Source organism: Cynocephalus volans, chromosome 4, assembly GCF_027409185.1.
Source record: "Cynocephalus volans isolate mCynVol1 chromosome 4, mCynVol1.pri, whole genome shotgun sequence".
In the NCBI taxonomy this organism is placed as follows: domain Eukaryota; kingdom Metazoa; phylum Chordata; class Mammalia; order Dermoptera; family Cynocephalidae; genus Cynocephalus; species Cynocephalus volans.
This window is the reverse complement of record NC_084463.1, coordinates 103,513,637-103,533,651: the sequence shown is the minus strand read 5'-3', so window position 1 is coordinate 103,533,651 and position 20,015 is coordinate 103,513,637. Positions and strand designations below refer to the sequence as shown.

At 36.5% G+C, this 20,015-nt stretch overlaps 1 protein-coding gene across 1 annotated transcript; it reads left to right on the top strand.

The window, feature by feature from the left end:
- Positions 1–18,532: 18,532 nt before the first annotated feature.
- On the top strand, positions 18,533–19,483 carry LOC134376298 (olfactory receptor 51F2-like). The gene has a single exon (XM_063094891.1). It carries the CDS (start codon positions 18,533–18,535, stop codon positions 19,481–19,483), a length of 951 nt encoding a protein of 316 aa, XP_062950961.1.
- Positions 19,484–20,015: the final 532 nt, after the last annotated feature.

Below are 20,015 nucleotides of genomic sequence, written 5' to 3'. Positions count from 1 at the left end.
GATGAGTGAAGAAAAGCAGATTTCCTTGGGGGAAAGGACCATATCCTGTAATAAAACAGAAAAAAAGTGTGCTTACTCTCTTCTACATATTAGACAATTTGGGATTATTACCAAACCATGTCCTGTTCTTCAATGGAAATGCTTAGCCATTTACTGCTTTCTTGGATTTGGAATTGATCTTGTGTGAACTAGGGGAGAGATAGAGCACTAAACTGTGTGAAAAAACTTTGATTCTCATCGTGCTATGTTCCATCATGTTATATCTAAGCTTCAGTATATTTACATATACTTATATGAAAGAGGAGATTAGATTCAAAAGTGCAAAATATTTTCCAGTCCTATAACTCTATGTACATGGGCAGAGAGGATATTTCTGGGCAATCATAAGCCAGCAGAAAAGGCAGTTTACCCTGCTTTTCTTTTCTTCTGTTTCTGGGCAAATGCCCTGAGGCAAATTAAGATTTATAATTCATTGTGTACCCAATGTAAATAGGAGAATAAGAAAATATTAAATATTTTCTAATAAAATACTTTTGATTGAATATATACACAAGAGCTGTTGACAAATAAATAAATAAATACCAGGAAAGAACCAATTAAATCTGTGCAAATAGACCACAGTGGGTGATACTAGAAAAAGGGTTTGTTTATACAGGTAGTAGTTGAGAACCTGATTATGTTTAAGAGAAAATCTTCCTGAAGAAAGATGTCTTAAAGACAGCTTCAACAAGAGCAAGAAACTCATTGGAAGCTCAAGGATAATTGGAGAATTACCTAAAAACATTTTGTGGTTTTCCATTTTTGCAAAAGGGTATTAAAAATGGATCAGCATGGGGCAGGGTAGGGTTATCTCCATTCCCTGTTTGGAGATATGAGTGTGCACTCATCCAGCTCAATAAATCTGTAGGATCCAAGAAGTTCCTCTACATGGGATTTTGTCCTAAGTTTTCTGACACTATATCTTTATCTACAGAAAGAATGCCTGGGTTTTAACATATACGTGCTCCCCTTTCATTCCTTCATGCACGTATTTATTTACTCAACACTTATTTAAATACTTACAAAGTGCTATTGTGCACAATGGACAGAGTTAGAATTAGACCTGGTACCCCAACAACATCTGTATATGATTCTGGGAAAGAAAACATTTGAATGTAGTTAATTTGGTGACCTTCATTTCACCTCTAAATAAATAGTCAGGAGCTTATATATCAGTAATAATAATTGATTACAAGAAGTGTATTCAAAAGGACATTTCTCTAGGTATTTGAAGAGAAGAAAAGAGAAAGATGTTCAATCCAGGAAGCCTCTTTGAATATTTACCAAAAAAAAAAAAGGGTGAAAAATCAAGAAAGCAAGCTATTTACAGTAGTCACCAAAAAATAAAATACCTAGAAATCAATTTAAACAAGGAAGTGAAAGATCACTACAATGAGAACTACAAATCATGGCTGAAAGAAATTAAAGAGTACATAAAAAGATAGAAAGACATTCCATGCTCTTGGATCAGAAGAATAAACATTTGTGAAAATGTCCATACTACTCAAAGTGATCTACAGATTCAATGCAATCCCCATCAAAATACCAATGAGATTCTTCACAAAAATAGAAAAACAAATCCTAACATTCCTATAGAACAGCAACAGTCCCCTAATAGCCAAAGCAATCTTGAGGAAAAGTAAATAAATAAATAAAGCCAGAGACATTACACTCCCTGACTTCAAATTATACTACAAAGCTATAGTAACCAAAACAGCATGGTATAGGCATAAAAACAGACACTCGGACCAATGGAACACAATAGAGATCACAGAAATCAACCCACATACTTACACCCAACTGATATTTAACAAGGGCAACAGGAGCATAAACTGGGGAAAGGACAGACTCTTCAATAAGTTGTGCTGGGAAAATTAGACATCCATATGTAGAAAAATGAAACTAGATTCATACTTCTTGCTGTATATCAAAATCAACTCAAAATAGATTAAAGACTTATATATAAGACCCAAAACTGTAAAACTACTAAAAGAAAACATAGGGGAAACAGTTCAGGAAGTAGGACTGGGCAAAAACTTCATAAACAAGACCCCAAAAGCACAGGCAACAAAAGGAAAAATAAACTAAAAAGCTTCTGCATAGCAAAAGAAACAGTTAACAGAGCAAAAAGACAACCTACAGAATGGGAGAAAATATTCACAAGCTATGTATCCAACAAATGATTAATAGCTAAAATATACGAGAAATTCAAGCAACTTAACAGTAAAAAAACAAGTAACCCAATTTTAAAATGGGCAAAGGAACTGAATAGACATTTCTCAAGGAAGATATTCAAATGGCCAACAGACACATGAAAAAAATGCTCAATGTCACTAAGCATCAGGGAAATGCAAATCAAAAACACATTGAGATATCATCTCATGCTAGTTAGGCTGGCTGATAACAAAAACACAGAGAATAACAAATGCTGGTGAGGATGTGGAGAAAGAGGAACCCTCCTGCACTGTTGGTGAGACTGTGAATTAGTGCAGCCATTATGGAAAGCAGTATGGAGGTTTCTCAGACAACTACAGATAGATCTTCCATGTGATCTGGCAATCCCACTGCTGTGTATCCACCCAAAGGAATGGAAATCATCAATGTCAAATGTTTATTTGCACTCCCATGTTTATTGCAGCTCTATTTCCTATAGCTAAGAGTTGGGACCAACTTAACTGTCCATCAACAGAAGACTGAATAAGGAAAATGTGGTATATATACACAATGGAATACTACTCTGCTATAAAAAGGAATGAAATTCTGCCATTTGCAGCAACATGGATAAACTTAGAGAAAATAAGCCAGGGACAGAAAGAGAAATACTGCATATCCTCACTCATAAGTGGGAGCTGGAAAGAAAGAAAGAAAGAAAGAAAAGAAAAGAAAAGAAAAGAAAAGAAAGAAAGAAAGAAAGAAAGAAAGAAAGAAAGAAAGAAAGAAAGAAAGAAAGAAAGAAAGAAAGAAAGAAAGAAAGAAAGAAAGAAAGAAAGAAAGAAAGAAAGAAAGAAAGAAAGGAGAGAAAGGAGGGAGGGAGGGAGGGAGGGAGGGAGGAAGGAAGGGAAGGAAAGAAAGAAAGAAAAAGGAAAAAGAGAGAAAAATCGAATAATTACAGTAATTCTTCGAACTCTCAAAAGGAGCAAAGGGAACTGAGGATGCCAGAGGTGGGAAAGGGGCAGGAAAAGGAGGGTTTAAGGAGGTATTCATAAAGGGTCATGAAAAGTCTTTGCATTACATAATGATAAAAATTTTTTTAAAAAGAAGGAAAATGATAGTGTTGAAAATGAAGCCCACGGTGGCACACCATCCACTTCAATTTGCAAGGAAAAAATTAATCCTGAAAAAAAAGAAAATTTGAATTGAGAGGCATTGTAAAATAAAACAAAATCTATGGGTGTTGGAGTCAGCCCTTGGACCTTAGTTGAAAGACAAGCCTCACTTTTTCGCCTGTGACTTTACATGCAAGAATTGAGATACATGCCTACCTCTGCACCCCAGGCAAGTGACTCCTGCCCTGATAATAGGGCTTGAGAGTTATCAAACTGACACTTGTAGTTGAAGTCACAAGAGTGTTAAAAATAATTTGGGATAATAAATCTAAAGAAAAAGAGGGCTGAAGACAGAGCCCTGAGGAACAGCAGTATTTAAGGAAGACAGAAGAAGCACCTTTAATGAGGCTGCAGAGGCACGGCCACTAAGGTGAAAATGACTCCCAGGAAAACACAAGGACCTCACCAGTTTTTCTCAGAAAGGCCCTAGATAATATTTGGGTATATGTTGTGATTCCTGATATATGATTCCCTCAAATTAGAAGAAAAATTTATGTAACCATATTGGCATATTTTAAAATAGGAGGAAAACAATTTTTCTATTAATATTAATAGAAAGCTAATTAATTTTAATTAATTAATATGGGATTCATCCTTGAGACTCTTCTCCAATTTGGACCTAGTGATAAAAACATTTTTTTTTTCTAGATGAATTGGAGAGCAGGTAAGGGCCTCAAAATTACATACTTGTTATTTTAAAGATGAGAAAGCAGGCTCCCAGTTTAATATTCTTTTTATTATAGTAAATAAGAGACTGCATTTGCAAACTATATACAAGGGTACTTTTAAAAGTTTGTGGAAAAAGAAAATTAAAAGAGGATATGAATCTTCCCATGAACTCTTTGAAGTACCCTCATATATGATAAGGGGTTAACATTCAAAATAAATAAGAAATTCCTACAACTCAATAGCAAAAAGACAAATGCCCACTTAAAAAACGGGCAAAGAACTTGAATAGACATTTTTCCAAAGAAAACATACAAATGACCAACAGGGACATAAAAAGATGTTCGACATCACTGATTATCATGAAAATGCAAATCAAAATCACATCAAGGTATCACCTCACACCTATGAGGATGGCTATTATCAAACAAACAAACAAAAAAAAAACAAATAAATAAAAGGGTTAGGAAGGATGAGGAGAAATTGGAACTGTTGCACAATGTAAAATGGTATGGCTACTATAAAAAATAGTATAAAGGTTCATAAAAGAATTAAAGTTAGAACTGACATATGACCCAGCAATCCCACTCCTGAGTGTATATCTAAAGAAAATGAAATCAGTATGTTGAAGAGATATCTGCACTCACATGTTCATTGTATTCACAATAGCCAAGTATGGAAAACACCTAAATGTCGATCAATGAATGAATGGATAAAGAAAATATAGGATATACATATAATAGATACTATCCGGCCTTTTAAAAAGCAATAAAATTCTGACATATGCCACAACATGAATAAACCTAAAGGACATTATGAGTGAAATAAGCCAGTCACAGAATGACAAATAGTGCATGATCCTACTTATAGAATCTGCTTACATTTGAGGTTATCTCAAACTTATAGAAAGAGAGAGTAGAATGGTGGTTGCCAGAGGCTAAGGGAAGGAGAAATAGGCAGTTACCATAGAACTAATATAAAATTTCAGCTGTGAAAGATGAGTAAATTCTAGAGATCTGCTGTACGACATTCTACTTACAGTTAACAATACTGTATTGTGCACTTAAAAGTCTGAGTGGTAGGATCTCGTGTTAACTCTTCTTACCACAATAAAAAATAAATAAATAAAAAGGCTATATTGTAGACAGCAAAAAATAAATAAAAATTAGAAATAAACGGGAGAAAGAGACCCCAGTGGATTATTTAAGTTCTCAAATTAGATTTCTCTCTAACAAGAATAGTGGTAATATGCTAAATGTCTGCTATGTGCCAACCAATTTACTTCACTGTATCTCTAAGTCCCTCTTCCCACTGCACACTTCTCCTGGTATATTTTTTCAACTCCTATAATCAAAGAGAAACATAGTAGGACTCTTCTAACATAGGGAATTCTATTAGCAAACTTAGGAACAGGAATAGCTTTTTTTTTTTTCTTTTTTTTCTTTTTTTTTTTTATTTCTATGATTCTTAGACTACTCTTGTCTTACACTAAAACTAATGAGTAAATATTAAATAACTGTTCTTGAAAAGATATATTTAAATGTCTCTTTCTCCCTCACTGAGGCCTCTTCCAAGACAGGGATTATGACTTAAACATCCCAGACCAGCAGGAACATCTAAATATCCTCACTGCGAAGCCTCACGTCCATCACTATCACAACACTGTCATTGGGTATTATTATCTCCTTTTTACAGATGAGAAAACAGGCTGATTAGAAAATCAGGGCTCAGAAGAACCATATTACTTTCTCACATTTACCCAACTAGCCATTGGCAGATCCAGAAATTGAACTGTTTTCTCTGACCACAAATGCCATGATCTTACCACTCTTCACTTTTAAAAAATTTAATTTTAAAAAATTATAGAATAAATGAACACATGCTCCTGGCTGTAGTCTATATTTGTAATAACTATTTTGAACATTACAACAATCTTTTTAAATTGACATAGTATATGAATCTGTTGAATATATTCTACTGAGTTCATGCTCATCAATTTCCTCTGAACTGTTCTATGGTGGTTTTATAAACTATCTGAAGATTATACAGTGCCTGATATGTTCATTAAAATCCTCAAAGCACTAAAATGCTGACCTCGTGCTCCAAAGAATTCTTGGGTCTGAAAAGTGAGGTCATTTGATTGTGCCTCCTGCTCTTTGAAGGGTCATTCCAATCAGCAGAAAGTATATTAAAGTGAGAGAGGGGTAGTTTATCTCAACCTCACAAACTTACAGGCAGAAATGTCTTTCTATATCAGAGCTGGGGATCAGTCCCTGATCAGTCCTGCTCCCTGACACCATCTCCAAAGAGAGTTTCTTTTGCCAGGAGAACCCATGGGGGAAAATTCAGGAATGGGCGAACTTTCAGATTTGAAAAAGAGAGGCTTTATAAGGATCCCAGAAGCTGCCTGGTGAGAGCCATTCACCCAGGAGAAAAACAAATTCCTAGGGGAGAACTCTGTACAGCTGTGTTCTGCTAACCCTTTGTGCTCCAAATGACAGATTGTAAAGGGCAATTTCTTTTCAGTCTAGCTTCACTCTTGCTTCCCCAAAAGAGAATCTTGTAGATGAATTATAATTTCAGCTCTTATTCAAGAGCAATTTGGCCCTCAACCAGCTATGGGACAAAGCTTTGAATAGGGCCAGAGTAAGGGGCAAGCGGTGTTAATGGATCATCCATGTGTTTGCTCAGCTGTCATTTGCCAGTTTCACAGCAATCATAAGACATAGAACCCAGATAGGAAAGGGGTTGCTGAGTAACTGCATTCACTGAAGGTAGTGCAGGAGTTACCTTGTTCAGAGCCCAAACCCTTCCTTGGGCATTCTGAATATCTTGGGAGTTGTTCCGAACTTGTGCCTAAGTGCAGGAAATGACAATGTAAGAGGCAGCAACAAAAGGAAGACTACAAAATTTTGTGAGTCCTTTGTGTGTCCCTTGTTGGCTTACAGAAATACTAGGATGCTCTGATAACAGGCCTGAAACTGATTATCAGTGTATTTATCACTGTGGTGTAGAATTAACCATGTTGACAAACAGCTTCTGTTGAAAGTGTGGACACTCATAGGTGAATTTCAGCCTTTGTCCATCAATATAGCCTTTGACAATTAGTGGTGAGCTAGGATTGACAAGTTGAGGGTTGGTAAGTTTCAAGAACAATAAATAATTAAATACTCATCTTGAAATCAGAAGCTGTATCAAGAGGACATTACAAAGGCCTGCTGTATGGAAGAAAGGCATGAGGTAATTGTCTCCACTAGAATTCTTGCAGAACAGATACCATAATTGTCCTGTTTAATTTTTTTTCTTCTTCTCCTTCTTATGTCACAAGATTCTAGATCCCTGGGAAAGTCTAGAAAGATGTATTTTTCTTCCAAGAGTTCATCAGAAATGTGAGAAAATATGCTCTATTTGGAGGGGTATCTTCTGAATAAATAGAAACATAGTCTTCCCCCAGAAAGCTCTTCAACAGATGAGGAAAACATTTTCACAGTCCTGGATAAACACGCCACAAAATGTATGATACTCCATGGGAAAAATGCACAATTCAAATAGACGATACAGAAGTGAAAAGAGATGCCCAGGCTGTTACAGGGATATAAATGTGAGAACCTTGCTGTCCATACTGAGGATTCCAGTCTGAGGAACACTGGCCCATGAACACAGCTGCAGGAGATGGGACATGGTTAGCAGAACCCGAGGCTCTTTTTCAGTGAATACTCCAGGGATTTAAACCATTCATCAACAAGGCCTGATAATCAGTGGATACACAGACACAGGGCATAATGATCAATGCTGTTTGCCTGGTTGAGTACCTGTTCTAGTTGGCCTGTTCCAGGACTTAAATATTTTGAACACCTTCCCTGCATCTACCTACTCATTAAGAGTCAACATAGCATTAGTTCAGCCTAAAGGATTTGGAATCAGACAGCTTTGGCCCAAAGTTCAGCTCTGACACCAAACACGTGACCTTGGGCTAACTGTGTGACTACCCCACCTCTGTTTCTTTATTCTAACATGGTGAAAATAGTTATATCTGCATTATAGGGGGTTTTTTGTAAAATAAATAAGATGATCCAATATTAATCTGTGGAAAGGTCTTAGCACAGTACACTTTGCAACCACTCCAAACATGTTACAATTATTATTATTATTTATTATTATTATTTTTCATGACTATTACTGGTTTTCATTAATACAGAAGTTTTAGTAAATTACCATTTAGTGCCTAGCATGTGTCAGATATTATGTTCCAGACAAGGCAATAAAAAAGTGTAGTATCTACCTTCAAGGAGCTCACACTTCTGATAGATAAGGCAACCATTATATTGCAACAAATATGATGGAACGTTATCCTGCTTTAAATCCTTTGGCTCCCCAGTGTCTTCAGGAATCTAGCCTCATCACCCCTCTGGCTCTATACCTAGAAGCACTGTCTATCCACTCTTTCTGCTTCAGCCATTCTGATCTCATTCTCAATTCCCTGAACATGGCATGCTTTGGCTCACCAGTGAGCCTTCTCTCACTCTGTTCTGCAAAGCATTATTATGGTGTTGACTGATTCTAAATTCTGCCATTCAAATGCCATCAAAATAGATTTCATTTTTTTATATACATTAAAAACAAAATAGTTTTTTTTTCTAGATTTTATGATCTTCAAATTTGTAGGTAAATTCATAGAAGCTAAATGTTGTGGGGTTTTTTTAAATGATTTCATTTTTATTTTTATTTTTAGTTCTCCTACTTCACAGTGCTCTAATCTGTGCTCAGTCTGCCTATGAGATAAAACACCACAGCTGTTCACTTTGCCTGGAACATTTCCTTAGCCTTCTATTATCTTCTCACCCTACTCTTTACTTTCTTGCCCTTGTTCCTAGCTCCCCTGGGAAAATTCTCATTTCCTCAGATCTCATTTTAGCTACAATATTTTGGTAGCCTCTCTTGTTCACACAGGCTAGGTTGTCCCAACACTTACGTGATCTCTACCAGTGTTTCTCAAATCTGAATGTCACATGAATACCCTAGGTATCATGTAGAAATGCAGACTCTGATTCAGTAGATCTAACTTTTTTGCATTTCCAACAAGCTTCCAGTTGATGTCAATGCTTTTTGTCATTCAGTAGCAAAGATCGCTACTAATACTCCATTTAGAATAATTATAACAGGGTGCTGTAATTTCCCATGTACTTATTTGTATCCCCCACTAAACTTCAAACTCTATAATGTCTGAGGTCATGTATTTTGTGTTCACTGTTACACCCTCAAGATCTTGTTTGATACCAGATATATAATGTGTACATATTTTTGTAATAATGAATGAATGAAGAACTTGGATGGAAGCATGTACAATACATAGTAGAAGCAGAGAGGAATGTAATATATAAGAACAATAGAAATAGCCATAAATTCTTAGGGAGAGTTAAGGATGAGCTACATTTCTATATACACTGAAATTGAATGGTCAGGGTTGGCCACATCAATAGGGAAGGAAAACTGCTAATAACCTGACATGGATGAAGCCAGGGGAAGAGGTGAATGAGGCTTTCATAAGGCTGTTGAACAACAGTAGGTAATGCTAGGCCATCATACTTTTTGCAATCAGTGCTCTGAACAGAAGTTTTTTGATGCAGCAGCCAGTGTTTGTTGCTGTTGTTATTGTTTGCTTGCTTTTAAGTTTATTTCTATAATTTTGTACATTAACCCAATATTACCTGATTAGTCTCTGACTTCTTGCTCCTGTGTCAAACTCTGTTTATTTCAGAACCTGCACTGTTTGCTGCCTTATAAGACACTCAGTCTGAAACCTGCTTTCCTATTTCATGATCCAGCATGATCATCCGTATGGGCTGCTACATGCATGAATTTTAAAGGTTGCATAAGATCCTAGGACTGGATATAAATACTTTATATATTCTGTATCACTGAGAATTTTTGCCTATATTTTTCCTACTGTAAAAAATGCTGAAATCAGTGTTCCTGTGTATAAAATGTGGCCTGCATCTCTGATATTTTCCTTCCAATAAATTTTTAGAAATGGAACATTATAGACATTTTAAGATAATAATATACTGAAAAATACACTTTCAGAAAGTTCATGCAAACATTGTAAAGCAATGTTTACTCCACTGTTACACGGCAACACAACACTATATATTATGTTTTTTTTTAAATTGCTGATTTTATAGGCAAGAATATTTTACTGTTTACTGTAGTAAAATGTTGAAACTCAATAAATAAATATTTTTACAAGTCCCTAGAGTCCAGTTTTCTCATGTCCATTCTACCCTTCTTGTTTGGATTACAAAGTTTGGGAAACATTAATATGAAGTTGAATGACAGAATTTGACACACTTTCCAAGTTTCAATGGTATTGAAGGTGTGTTGTTTATGTGATTTTATTGAGGAACATTGCACTCAGACTTTCGGAAAGTTTAATTAAATTACCAGCTACTGTTCTGTTAGGCTGGCATGAGAGTAGGGCAGTGAGAAAAGCCACATTTTCAAGCATGTGTACAAGTGTGTATATCAGTGCTTTGACCAGTGCACACATGAGTTACATAGCACGTACTAAACTCTGGCACAGAATTTACATAACACAACTCTAGTAACTCTACTGCTTTGAGAGAAGAGTAACATTCTTTTGGCCATGGAAAAAATAAATGTGACCATTTCCAAGTAGTTTCTGAATGGATGAGAATGCAGTCAGAGCACTAGAACTTGCCCAACATGGTAGAGGAAATGTCTTCAAAGGTTTCAAAAAGTTCTCTGTGAGGAGACAACAGGAGAAAACCTTTATGTGCAAAATATCAACATACACAAGTTACAACCTGTTAACATCCAGTCTGGCACATAAGCATGCATGCATGCATGCTGTTGGGCTTACATGACTTCAATTGGAAGTAGTGGTGGGTGGGTGGTCATGTGAAGACTCTTCATGGAATGAGTTTTGAAAACTAAAAGGGTGTCAAATACACTTTGAATATTGTTTGTACCACTTATTAACTGAAAGCCCTAAGCAAATTACTTTAACCCCTTAATCCTTGGTAACTACGTAACTCAAACTAATAATGGATTCTTTTAGTGAATTTATTATCTTAGAGTTGTGTAAGTCAGAAGTTGACGTGGGTTTCACTGAGCTAAAATCCAGGCATCAGCATGTTGCATTCCTTTATAGAGGGTATAGGGGAAAATCAATTCCCTTGTCTTTTCTCCTTCTGGAGGCCGCCCACATTCCTTGGCTAGCAGCCTCCCTCTGCCATCTTCAAAGCCAGAAATAGTGGATCAAGTCCTTCTCAGGCTGCCATCTCTCAGATCCTCCACTTTTAAGGACTCATATGATTAGATTGGACCTATCCAGATGACCAGCTAATCTCCCCAGCTCCAGATCTTTAACTTTAATCACATCTTCAAAGCCTGTTTTGCTATGTAAGGTAACATATGCACAGGTTCCAGGCATTAAGACATGTACGTCACTGGGGGCCATTATTCTGCCTACCACAAACGCTTGGCATAATATCCTCCACCAGAATGCACAGCAAAATATTTTTATTGTTGTTGTCTTTGTTGTTGTTACATTATAAAGAATAAAATATTTCAGGCTAAAATATTTTCAATGGTGAAACAGACTTGAGGGTGGATAAGGATGGAAGAATGCTCAGAATTATCTGAGTGAGAGATAACTGTGACTTAGATAAAGGCGACATTTATGAAGATGATGAGGAGTGATTAAATTCTGATTATATTTTCAAAGAGATTGATTGGATTTGCCAATGGATTAGATGTAGGGGTAAGAGTCAGAAAGCAGGGGTGACTCCAAGACCCATATGCCAAAGAATGGTCCAGAAATGGTGGGAATATCTAAGGATCTAAAGAGTCCATAAGGACAGAAGACAGACAATCTATAACTATTTACTATTTACTCATCTATTTAGTAAAGACTAAGAATGGCAATAGTCACCTCACATCATGTGACATCACCGTCTAGCTCTACCCACCTACCTCAATTCCTAGGTATGACATAAGATTCTCAAAATTTGAACACAAGTGGGAAGAACTCAAATTGTTGTGCTTAATTTTCTTCCTCCTAGTGAGTGGGGACTTCAAAATAGAATATAGGTCAAATTATAAAAAAGTAAATAAAACTGTATTTTCTGGACACCTAAACTGTAGACTGATATTTTTTCCAACTATATTCACCACGCGCTTGTTGTATGCCTCTTCAATAATTTTATCACTGGTTAACGTGTAAGCATTGGTTAAACTATCTTCTACACTAAAACCCTGAACAGTAAGAACTATGTTGTATTCTTTTTTTCAATCTCCAGAACCTAACATGATGTTTCAAATATTGAGCACTCATGAAATATTTACTGGATATATGTATAAATGGATTATGTTTTCTAGCTATAAGAGAGGCTGCTGCTGCTAAGAAGCACAGGTAGGCTAATGAACTAGAACTGCTGTGAATAATGGTAGATGCCAAATGTTATGGGCTAGAGTGTGATTCACACTCATATAAGGAGATGCCTTTTAGCAATTTGGTATACTATTTCATTTTTTAAAATCTCCTTCAGAGTGACTGCTAATGGTTATGGAGGTTCTTTTCAGGGTGATGAAAATTTTCTAAAATTAGATTGCGACAGTGGTTGTTGCACAACTCTGTGACTTTACTAAAAACTATCGAATTGTACATTATAAATGGGTGGATTTTATAGCGTGTGAATTATATCTCAATAAAGCTGTATAAAAAAAAACCTCTTCAGTAAAATGACACAAGGACAAAAAGTTAAATCGGCCTATAAATCACATTGCCACAATAAGTAACTGCATAATGGAACTGATATAAAAAGGTTTTATGCAGCAAAAGAAGTCTTCTGGGAACCTCCACACCCCTGGAGACACAGTGAGTTAGCACCACCACCAGGAATTGGCCTCTCAGCTCTGTGCCTATCTCCTACCAAGCTGGAATAAATTTCCTTATAAGCTTGGTCCTCCTCAGCCTAGAGGAATCTAAAGCCTCCTTAGCCTTCTGAGCCAGCCTGAGCAGGACAAGCAGAACTGCTGTATGGACTCTGTAAGTAAAATTGTCTTGTTCAATGAAAATGCTTGACTACAGGTGAGCTGTGCTTTCTTATCCCAGGGAAGAATTTTCTCACAATGTGCAGAATTAAATACGGTAGTGGGATGATGGGCTGAAGAGGATGGCAGAATTTGTAGAATTATTTATTACCAGGAAATCTCTAAAGAATGGGCACATTGTTCTGCCTAGTATGGGTTGGATAACCTGTCATTAGTCAAATGGTTTTGTCAATGTGAGAATATATCTATATGTATATCATGCTTAGTGAGCCTCATTTCTAAGTTCAATGACTCTTAGTAAAAATGAAAAATTACCAATTTTTAACACCTAGGGCATGCCAGAAACTGTATTAGGCACAGTACATATACTATTCTACAGATGAAAAAACTGGACCAAAAGTTTACATTTCTTGTAAGATTCACTGGAACAATAGTTTCTGAGAGCATAAGTACTGTGATTAAAAAGAACTGGGTTAAGAATCGCAGATCTAATATTCACTGGTTGTGTGTGATCCTGAGTATGTTTCAGAACCCCTCTGATACTCAGTGTCTGTATCAGGAAAGTAAATTTAAAGTGAATCTAATAATACTTTGTCACAGGTGTTGTACTAAGAATTAAGAGAATGTTCTTAAAGTGCTAAGCTAAATAATGTTCGCGGAACAAGTGCCCAACAAGTGACACCCACTGTTATGAGTAATATTTTTTTTATTGCTGTACAAGGTCTCAAAACCAGTTAGTGCTTGAGCAAGGATACAAACACAGGCAAGTCATGCACAATAGTCATGCTGTCAGCAACGGCTTGGAGAATGTTGATGATGCCATATGGTCTAATTCAGCAGCTAAAGACAGCCACAAGCTACAGCTCACAACAGTGCAAGAGAAGAAGAGCATCACTGCAATCTAAGTGGACAGGAAAATTAGTTGAGAGACTATGGCTTATTTCACACAAGAGATAATGAAGGTGCATATGGGTCAGAGATGAGGGTCGGACGGAGTCGGCAGTTCTGGCACACAGAAGAGTAGCTTGGAGGATTTTTAGTGCCACCTACTAATAATACCCATTAGTCCCTCTTTATTTTTTGATATGAGCTGTTAAGTTTTTTCAGTGTAAAATAAGAGCAATGTAGTACAGCTTCGAGTGCCCACTACCAACAGGTCGTCTTACCATATCGACCTCCTCAAGTTCCAGATTTCATAATTGACAAGTAGAATCAACAAAAAATTAATGAAGATTTACATGCAGGGAATGACAGAGGAAGGGAAGTGTGTGGGTGGGGGCGTAGGAGGGATAATTCTAATTAGATGATTACTAGAGTTTGGTGCCCTTTGCTGATAAACAAAACATCACATCGGAGGAAGAGCCAGGTTTGGAAGGGCAAGGGCATGAGCTCTGCTTGGCTCCTGTTGAGATCGAAGCGGCTGAGGGATTACGAGGGCAGATGTCTCCCAAGGGTACATAAAGCATCGTATTCACCTTTTATGCATGACTAGAGGCAGAAAGCTTTGATTTGTTCTCCAAAGTGCTGCCAGTTATGTTTCTAAATTGCAGATGTGATTGCCTCACTCTATTTCCTTGTTTCATTTCTGTCGTGAACCTTAAGCCCAGAGATTTACCACAGCTTTAAAGACCCTGCTAACTTTTGAAATATAGAACTCAGGAGATGCCATAATTAGATTGCAGATTTGTGAACCCTCCGGATACAAGTGCTATTTAAAGCCATGGGAATAAGCAAGAGATCTCAAGGAAAGTATAAGGAGAGCAAGGAAAGAAGGAGAGCAAGGAAAGTAGAAGAGCTTCTTGAAGGAAAAACAGACTCTTCTGGAGCCCACTATTTACAAGGCAGAGAACAAGAACATTGTTTGATAAAGTTTCCGAGAGTCATTAGAGAAAAAATTCAGATTGTTACTGAAGGTGAAAGAATAACAAACAATGCAGACTGTACTTCAAGTAACTTTTTTTTTTCTGTCATTATAAAAGATGTGGCAGGACACTGAGTTAGAAAGAAATTTTATGTCTTATTGCCTTCAGTATCTAAGAGCAGAGGCCAGTTATGAGAGCTATTCAATCCTGGTTGAATTGAATGTGTTGAAATATCTATATAAAAGTGCAGGAAGCTTTCCATGGAATTCAAGATGTTCATGACCTGGACCCCGTTGATTTGTCTAACTTCGTCTAGGTGCAGCCTCACATGTAAGCCTCCAGCATTTCAATTCTCTTGTAGTTACCCAACAAACCAGTTTATTATTCTTTTATTCATATCTCTGCTCATGTTGTTATCCATGTCAAGAAGACCTTTCTCCTCTTTTTCTATTCTTGTAAACTCACATTCGCCCATCAAAACTTTGCACATTTACATTTTACCTACTCTGTTAAGATTTCTTGGAATGAATTTCTCTTGACATACACACAGATACATTCACGTACAGACACTCTCACAATCTGTCACCACACTACTTCTCTGGCATATCTCTTAGATCCATCCTATCATTCCTCGTGTACTCTACAACTAGTGGCACTTCTCTTTTTGTCTTTGACTCCTCTTATATGCTCTGTGCCTAGTACAGTGCCTGGCATGTAGCAGGCATCCAAATTGATCATTTTTCATTTTTAGTAAGCGTTACTAGATTCTTATAAAGATAAGGTGTTCAGCCTTATAAACATGAGATTTTCAACCCTTGACAACCTTTTTGATTTCCTTAGACACCAAATCACTGTTATTTTACATGTTTCATATCCTTAGTGGCTGACACAAGATACAGTGAGCTCCTTATATATGTTTGCTATTGAACTGAATTAAGTGTTTGTGACAGATGGTCCAGAGCTTAAGTGGAGTTATTGGCTATGGAAAAGAATAAGGAATCCTGGGTGTCTTAGGCCAGCATTGATGAGAGAAAGGTGATTGATGAGAGAAATATTGTTATAGAGTGATAGAATGGATGAAGTTAGAGTTCTCTCGTGCTGGGCTCAACACAATCAGGTCAAACTAAACTCTATAGTTTTGTTTCATGTATTATCTCTCAGCTGGAAAGGGAAGGAAAAAAAACTGCCAAGAAGAATGAAAATGAGGAACAAACAAACTGAATTATTGAAATAATGTAAGGGGAGGAATGAAGAAGTTAGAATAAAAGAGAAATTATTCAGATAGCAGTTTAATTTTCTTAAGTGATGTCTTAGAAAATGTCCTAGGACTCAATGATAAAAATTATATCTCGATCATTATACATGAAATAAAGATCATGATAGCCAAAATTAATTGACATATATGGAGGTCCTCTGCACTCCCAGACCATTTTTATTATTCATTATCATACACTAGACTTTGAAGCTATTGAAAAACAGTTCTGATATTTCTCCCTCACTTGATTATAAACTCTTTACAAGGAGTTTTACTTGTGTTATCACTTAGCTTCTAATAGAGCACTGTGTAAAAAGTAGGTACTCAGTAAATGCCCTGAAAGTGTAAGGCAAGATCAAGGGAAGAAATTACTTGTAATTTCTAAAAGACTTGGAATTTTTCATCTCTACTTACATAAAACACAGAAATCTTTCAATAAATTCTTTTTCTAGAAAGTCTTCTACAAATACTACAAACTTACTGAATGCCTATTTTCTATTAATTATTTTTTTCTTGGTGTTCTTTATTTTTAGGTTTTTATTACATTTTTTATTTTTAACTGAGAAATAATAATTGTGTATATTTATGGCATAAAATATGTTTTGATATACATACACACTGTGAAATAATCATATCAAGATAATTAGCATACTAATCACCTCAAATATTTGTCATTTTTGTTGTGAGAACATTTAAAATTCTCTCTTTTAGCTGATTTGAAATATATAATACATAATTATTAACTATTAATTCTTATTTCCATTATGATGTTTGATCATACATTTCTGTTATAAATTTCATCACTGCCCTGAGGATACTCTCGTTACTGTAAACTTAGAGTCTAAAGTTACAGTTTACTTATTTTGCCAACTCATGTAATTTAACACTTCTCTTTTTTTCTCTAATTTTCTGTTAATTTCAGTTTAAAATTTTCCAATTTTTTTTAATAGGATTCCTTCAGATGATCCTTGAGGTGGCACTTTGGGTGAATGTGTGTGATATGCAAACATTTAGGTTTCCCCTTTATTCTCTCTTATCATACACTTCCTATCAGCCACTCAGTAGCTTTCTTTTCACCTTTCAGAAGTTACCCTAAAATTAGCTACCTCTCACTGATTGAGCCCTCTCCAGCCACAGCTCTAATCTCTGTTTTTACCCAGATTCCCACTGACAACTCATACATACCCACCAGCCTCGTCTGCAATTCTCTACTCAGTGAAAAAAGAAATGTGATGCTTACAATAGAGTTATATAGAGTTATACCTTTTTCCAAAAAAAAAAGTGACATTCTATTGTGTATCTCCTAAGAAGCATGTCTTAACAAAATGGAGAAAGTCTGTCTGGAGAATTAGTCTTCATACAGATTGAAGAGAGAAATATATTTGAACATGGCAGTACATTAAATGAGGGGGGACTGCATCCTGTTTCTAAACCTGGTGGTAGGTCTGTCTTCTAACCCTCCATCTCTCCCTGATGTGACACTAGATGCTGCATTAGAAGTGTTCTTTTGATGGTGAGATGTTGAAGCCATCTGCAAATGACTGCACTGATGCCTCGACCATTTATTTGTTACTTCATATGTGTTGCTTTGTTTTCTAGTTATCTCTTTCTCCATATTTCCTGGCTTCCCAATTTGTCTGTAAGTTTCTCTGCTTTCTACACTTATATACAATGTGATTTTACAGCCCCACAGACTTATTTTCTCCAGACAGACTTGCTCCATTTGTTAAAACATACTTCTTAGGAGATACCTGATAGAATGGTTGACCCATTGTATTTTTTTTTTTCAGTGTCAATATACAGAAAACCTAACCTGCAATATTTTACCACAACTTCAAAATGCCAGAGAGTATAAAATATGACTTGGCCAGTATGGGGTAAAGTGTCTATTCTTTGTCCAGTCATCTATGGCTAAGAGGAGTGGGGGAATCAGTCACATGATATAAACGTATCTACCAGCAAAGGACCTTAAAAAGGAAAATTGTGCAATGAGGCAAATTCAAAAAATAAAATAAAATAAGGTACCTACTACAGTGGTTGAAGTCTTACAAATTTTTTATGAGTTTAAATGAGCCACTTAGGACTGGCCAGTTTGCTCAGTGGGTTAGAACATGGTGCTGATAACTAGCACCATGGTTATTACTAGCTAACCACCATAAATAAATAAACCATGTATATTTTTATGCTACGTAGATACTCAACTTTGGTCAGTTTTCATTTCAAAAAAAATTATTTTAATTGGATTAATAGACAAACAAATGTAGCTCTTTTGTTTCAGACTCTCATCTTGTTCTGTCTTTTAAGCCAGCATGTCACCTTTTCAGAATACCACATTCTCTTCCATCACTTTCCTGCTAACTGGTATCCCTGGGCTGGAAGACTTCCATGCCTGGATCTCCGTTCCCTTCTGCTTTCTGTATGTCACTGCCCTCTCAGGAAACAGCCTGATTCTCTTCGCCGTCATCACGCAGCCCAGTCTCCATGAACCCATGTACTATTTCCTCTCCATGCTGTCCACCTCTGACCTCGGCCTGTCCATCTCTACTGTCATCACCATGCTGGGTATATTCTGGTTCAATGCCAGGGAGATCAGCTTTAATGCCTGCTTGTCACAGATGTTCTTTATTAAATTCTTCACTGTCATGGAATCCTCAGTGCTGCTGGCCATGGCTTTTGATCGTTTTGTGGCTATCTCTAATCCCCTTAGGTATACCACCATTTTAACTGACTCCAGAATAGCACAAATTGGAGTGGCAATTATCATCAGGGGGACCTTAATGCTGACACCAATGGTAGCACTTCTTAAAAGACTTTCCTACTGCCACAGCCACGTGCTCCACCACTCCTACTGCTACCACCCTGATGTGATGAAGCTCTCGTGCACAGACACCAGGATCAACAGTGCAGTTGGGTTGACTGCCATGATCTCCACTGTTGGGGTGGACTCAGTCTTCATCATCTTTTCTTATATCTTGATCATTAAGACTGTTATCAGCATTGCTTCCCCAGAAGAGAGGAAGAAATCCTTCAGCACATGTATCTCCCATGTCATAGCTGTTGCCATATTCTATATTCCTTTGATCAGTCTGTCTTTTGTTCACAGATTTGGGAAACGAGCCCCAGCCTATGTTCATACTATGATTGCTAACACCTACCTGCTGATCCCCCCCGTGATGAACCCTATCATCTACAGTGTGAAAACCAAACAAATACGTAGAGTTATGCTAAAAATTCTTCGTTCCAAGGAGACAGAATTTTAGAGCTAGACAGAATCTTCAAGACACTCTATTTCAGGTCATATTATCACTTAAAAACAACAAACAGCCAAAAACACTGGCACCTGTAGAGGCTAAATATACAATCATTTAAAGTAAAAGCTGGGATATATCTAGAACATCAGCTAGTTTGACCCCATTGTTTTACAGATGCACAGCAAGGGGAGGGATAAACAGCCTACAGCTTTAAGTCTAAAATTTCTCCTCCTCACCACATCTCATTTCAAACTGTCCTTGACTTCTATCCCTGCTAACAACCTTTCTATTCTGACCTTTTCCACTTCACAACAGTTAAAATGATACATTATTGAAAATTCACTCCTTTGTGGGAAATAGGTAGCATTTCTAACAATAATAATAATTTCAACTAACATTTATTATTTCCCTTGACTGGTCATAGTTCTAAAGGTTTTCTACATGTATTAACTTTTTATATCCAAATCAACATTATAAGGTACTTATTTCTGTTACCAGTGAGAAAACTGAGGCATAAAATGTTAAGTAGCTTGCTCAAACA

Coding starts and splice junctions, on each gene's coding strand:
- LOC134376298 (XM_063094891.1), top strand. CDS start 18,533: ATGTCACCTTTTCAGAATACCACATTCTCTTCCATCACTTTCCTGCTA.